Consider the following 5,652-nt stretch of genomic DNA (forward strand, 5'->3'; position numbering starts at 1 on the left):
TCTTGTCCCAGCAGAGCTTGATCATGAGAGCAGTCAGGCACTGGTAGAAAAATGGCCTTTAGTCGCGGTTCGCAACTGCCATTAGTCGTGGTTGCGCAACCGCGACTAATTAAGCGCGACTAAAGGCCCCCTCCTTTAGTCGCGGTTGCTTACGAACCGCGACTAAAGGCCCGTTCACGTGGGCGGCTACCGTGCGCCTGGGCGAAGGACCTTTAGTCGCGGTTGGTGTCCCCAACCGGGACTAAAGGCTATTTCGTTAAATTTTTTTAATTCATTTGGATTTCTAATTTTTTTTCACTCCGTTTTTTTTTTCTTTTTTTTTCCAGAATTTCTCTTATTTCAGTTATTTGCATAGCTTAGTCTCTATCTCTAACTACACTTATCTCTAGTCAAATTACTTACTCGTGGTCAAACTTCCCGCTCGGTCACCCATCCTCCCACTACTCCACCTCTAGCACGCTTAACTTCCGAGTTCCATTCCGTTCCGCATCCAAGTGCTTCGCGCCCATGTATGTGATAGTACTATCATATCAATCCTATTAACATGTTGATCGATGTCACATTTCTTTATTGTTTGAATTTCAAATAATTATTTTAATAAATAAAAGTAATGATGTAATAATAATATTGAATAAATAAATAAACATTAACTTTTTAATTTGTATTATTTTTAATTTTATTAATTAATTAAATATTTTTTTTGCCAAACCTAAAATCTAAAAAATTGAAAATCTAAAAATTGGGTAAAAATGATAGTAATCTTTATGCAGAATGAAATTATTAATTTTAGGTTTTAAAAAATTTAAAATATATAAAATCCATAATTTATAGAAAAAACTAAAATCTTCCTGCTTTTGTATTTCCATTTGGAATTTTGAGAATCTAAAAATTGGCTAACCGGGTAAACCCAATTTCTCCGAAAAGTAGGTTGCATAACATACAAGAATCTGAAAACAATTTTTTTTTTGAATTTTCTATCATTTTCTTTTGTATTTTACAAACCAAAAAAAGGCGATCCACGGGGGGGGGGGGTGCAGGGTGCGTGGGAGTAAAAACTCGGAAAAACCTTTAGTCGGGGTTGGGGACACCAACCGCGACTAAAGGGGTACCTTTAGTCGCGGTTGGTGTCCCCAACCGCGACTAAAGGTTTTTCCGCTGGCCGCCTCCCGAACCGCGACTAAAGGGGTACCCTTTCGTCGCGGATGGAGCATTAGTCGCGGGTCGCCTCCCGAACCGCGACTAAAGCCCCCTTTAGTCGCGGTTCGAATATTTCCGGGACTAATGGGGGTGGACGGAAGCCTCTTTTTCTACTAGTGAGGTTGGGCGTCTGCCGCAAGACTCCAGCCACCCTGCGGACGGCACCGGGGTCCGTACAACGGCATCCCAGCTCGAGCCTCGTGAGGTTGTGGAACGGAGGGAAGTGCAGGGCGTGGAAGCCGTCGTGGTCGAACCGGGCGTTCCAGATCACGTTCAGCTGGAGGTGCGCGGCTTCCGCGAAGAGGACCAGCAACTCCCACAGCCTATCCTGGTCCATCGTCCGGGACGGCTTCGAGCCGCAGATGTTGATCTTGACCGAGGCGACTCTCGGCGCGCCACCGCCGAGCCTGAAACACGACGCGGCGGGCGGCCCGCCTCGGTACTCGAAAGCCCGAAGCGTCTCCGACGACGCATCGACGGCGACGCGCTGGACGCCGTGGCAGCAGCGGAGGGCCAACCTCGCGAGGCGCTGGACCGTGATGTCCGTGATCTGGTGGCAGCCCTCGAGCGTCAGGTCTGCGAGACGCGGGCAGCAGGAGATCACCCGCTGTATGTTTTCGGCGGAGATCTGCCGCGGGACGTCGTCGTCTGCCTGAAGAGTGGTGTATGTGATGTTAGCGAGAGACAGCGTCTCCAAGGACGGGAGACGGATGGTGGGCGGCAGCAGGCGCGGCGGCAGCGAGCAGGAGACGAGGTGCAGCGCTCGCATGGTAGCGCAGGAGAAGAGCTCCGCGGAGACGTCGTATCGGTGCCGAGGCAGATGCGCGTACAGTGGGACGCCGTCGTAGGTGGGCGTGGCGCCCGCCGAGTCATAGTCGCTATCATAGTCGTCGTCTGAGTCGCTGTCGTCGTCGTCATTGTATCTGCTGTCGACGTCCGAGTCGTAGTCGTCGTTGGTGCCGTGCTGGAAACCGACGTCCTTGGAGCCGCCTCGGAGGCAGCACTATTCGACGGCGTCTGGGTAGCTGCGCACGTGCCTTGAAGTTTCGAGGCGGAGCTCCTCGATGCCGTGGCGTAGGGCGTAGGAGAGCCACTTGTCCACGGCGTAGCAGTCAGGCGCGGTGTACCAGCGGATGGGGACACGGAGGCAGCGCAGCGGCGCGTCACCGCCGGAGCTTCGCCGCGCCAATAGCGCGTTGTTGACCCTGTCGATCAGTATCCTGTTCTCTGCCTCCCCGCCTATTGACAGGATCCGCAGCGGCTGGAAAGAGATGGTTTGGACGACGTCGAAGGCACGGCGCCAGCGGCGGGACAGTACGGCGGCGCGGCCGGCCTCTTCGGCTGGAAGGAAGGAGAGGACGTGGCCGAGGATGTCATCCGGGAGGTCGCTGAGGCGATCGCGTGGGCGGCGCTTCTTCTTCGTGGAAGACACCATGACGAAACGAGGGCGTTCATGCGTATCGATCCACGGAGCGGGCCTGCAGCTATAATGGTTGTTAGGTTAGAAGAGTTCGTAAATTATACTACCGGGAGTCAGGCAAGGACTAATCTGGTCGATGCATCCAGGAAAAAAGAAGCTTTCCATATATTTGGACTTCTGGTAGTAAAAGGCAAGCACATCGGATAAGCTGAATTTTGTTTTTCGCCAGAGTCGGTTGAATGGAATTGGTCATGGATCTTGTGCGTTGCCCTAATATGATTCCGCCCCGTGCACGGTCACAACCTATGCTTGACAGAAAGAACACGACTTCGTCCAATCCCGTTTGGCATAAAAAAAACCTTCGTCCAATCCCGTGTGTAAAAAAACTTCTCTATAGGAAATTTAATTCGGCTCCCGGGTGCGTATGTTTCCTCTACTAAAAATTATATTTCGAAATTTCGAAAATTTTGAACAAAAAATTCTACATGTACATCTTCATAATATACGTGCGCTCGTCAAATTTCACGAAAAACCAATACTTTGTGTGATCTATACAAAAAAAAAAAGTTTATCTTGTGAAATTTTTTATTTTTAGCACGGAATTTTGTCTTTTTTACACACGTCCCATGATAAGTCGATTTTTTATGAAACGACTTTCTGAGCACATAGCACGTGAAGATGTACGTGCGAACTTTTAGTTTTAATTTTTTAAATTTAAAATGTACGTAAGATGCATTTCAAAATATTGAGAGCATATGGACCCATGTTCCAAAACACCGCTCCCCTTCTCTATGCCCAATAATAGACAATAGCGGCAGGTAGACCTACACAAGCATAGTTCATGTAACATAGACATGTTTTCTCTTTTTTATACCGACTACAAAAAAATATCGGTTTTTCGTGAAACTATACAAATGCACTTAGATTATTTAGTTGTACATGTGATATTTTTGTTAAAATTTTCTAGCAATTAAAAATATGTTTTTTGGTGAAAGGAGCCTATGCACTAGAGAGCCGAATAGAATTTCCGATTTAGTAGCATCCTTAATATACTTTTCATTCAACCGACTCTGGCGAAAAAAAAGAGTCGATGTTACTATTCGCAAAAAAAGAGTCTCTCATAAAAAGCCTTATTTTTAGCACCAAGTTATTTCTTTTTTTACACATTTCAAAGTAGCATGTGAAGATGTACATGTGAATTTTTCGTTTGAAATTATTTGACATTTTAGATTGTATCAAAATTGTATTTCAACATAAAGTGATCATATGCATCCAAAAACCAAAACATCACACTCCTAGCGAATACAAATTAGATTTATGAAAGATGAAAGATATAATGAAGTCAATAGGCAGCTACTTGAGCTCCACACGATTAAAATTTGATTCAAATCCACACACACACACACAAGTTCGGTCATTCATGCCTAAACATTATATTTGTTCGTAGATTTTGTTGCCACGACACCATCTCACTCACCAGAAGAGTTTCAGTTTCAGATCCTTCTCCGACGCTCCGACCAAAGGTAACTTGTAGCTCGTCGGTGCGCACGGCCTCTCTCAGCAGAAACATTGCGAGCCGTCTCTGCACGTCTTGCCCATTGTACTTCACCAGATGGATCCTCCTTAGCGAGCATTGGAAGCACTCGACAGCGGATGCCACGAGTCTTTTAGGCGCAGCAGTTGATGCTTCGTCGTCACCATCGAGTAGGTCAATGACCAGTGTCAGAACCTGGAGGTTGTTCGTATTTTGGAGGATGTTAACGAGTGCGGCGATGTGGAACGGGCCACTGAACTCCAGCTGTGCGAGCCCCGACAATGTCTGCGGGGCACGGTAGGGATAGAAGGGTGGTTTGTCATGCTGGGACAGGTGAAGGGTCGTAAGATTGGTGCATCGCTCCACAAACTCCCTGAACCGCCGGTTCTTGTCGGAGTCGTTGGCCTGGACGGCGGCGCAGATGTCGACGGCCAACGTATGGATCTGGCCCCAGGTCGAAAATGCCAGCACGTAGGCGCCCGCTACGGTGCCGTTGTACCCGAGGTACCGGAGCGACGGCGCGTCGACCAACACGTGATCGGCGTCGTGGCAACATCGCAAGGTGAAAGCCCGGAGGAGGGGGAGTGCCACCGAGATGTGTTTCATCGTGGGACACTCTTCTATCGTCAGCTCGGTAAGGCGAGGGCAGGCAGCGATGAGGTGCTGCAGCGCGTGGTCCGGCGCGTTGATCCTCTTGAGCGACAGCGTCTCCAGCGTGTCGAGGGAGAGCGACTGTTCGCGCTCAGGCTCCGGCAGATCGAGCTCGCAGTTGCCGAGCCGCAGGTGGCGCAGCGCGGCGGACCGGGTGAACAGGCGGCGAGGCATGGTGCAGAAATTTTGCCGGGCGAAATCTGCTGCCGTGCTTTGGTAGAAAGTGCTGGCATTAGGGCAGATTGGCTGATCTCCCATCGTCAGGTCGAGAGTCTCCGCGCTGGCGAACAAGGCGGTGACGATCCACTGCAAGATCGCAGAGGCTGAGGGACGGTCGTCGCGGAATCCGGCGACGCGGAAGGAGCGGATAGGCGCGGTGCTGTCGCGGCTGAGGAGCACCCCGCTGACCATATGGTTGATGCTGACGGGACAAGTCATCTGAGGGGCGCCTACAATGTCGACGACGGGGACGGCGGTGAAGACGTGGCGCCAGCGGCGGGAGAGCGCGCTGGTCCGGACGGCCTGGTCGGAGCAGAGATGCGAGAGGATGTGGGTCAACATGTCGTCCGGGAGCGCGCTCAGGCGGTCCGCGCCACCGGCGCGCTGCTGCTTTGCCATCTTCCCGTGTGCGGGTTCCTGGACTTCGTGCGTTCAGATCGGAGAGTCTTTGGGAGACCTGATGAGATCAAAAGAGTTCTTATATTCCACGATCCAAAACTTTGTTGTTTGTTTCTTGTGCATAGAGAGTCATACACTCCATGATCCAAACCGTCCTTGTTTGTTTCTTGTGCATAGAATCATACTTTCTTTTTCTTAGGATTTAGCTAAGAGCATGGGAGCCTTTATTCTT

General features: G+C 49.9%; 1 protein-coding gene across 1 annotated transcript; it reads right to left on the bottom strand.

The window, feature by feature from the left end:
• Positions 1-4,031: 4,031 nt before the first annotated feature.
• Positions 4,032-5,420, bottom strand: LOC127328241 (FBD-associated F-box protein At5g22730-like). Its single transcript, XM_051354855.1, has one exon. It carries the CDS (start codon positions 5,418-5,420, stop codon positions 4,032-4,034), a length of 1,389 nt encoding a protein of 462 aa, XP_051210815.1.
• Positions 5,421-5,652: the final 232 nt, after the last annotated feature.

The sequence above is a fragment of the Lolium perenne genome, chromosome 2 (genome assembly GCF_019359855.2).
Source record: "Lolium perenne isolate Kyuss_39 chromosome 2, Kyuss_2.0, whole genome shotgun sequence".
Classification (NCBI taxonomy): domain Eukaryota; kingdom Viridiplantae; phylum Streptophyta; class Magnoliopsida; order Poales; family Poaceae; genus Lolium; species Lolium perenne.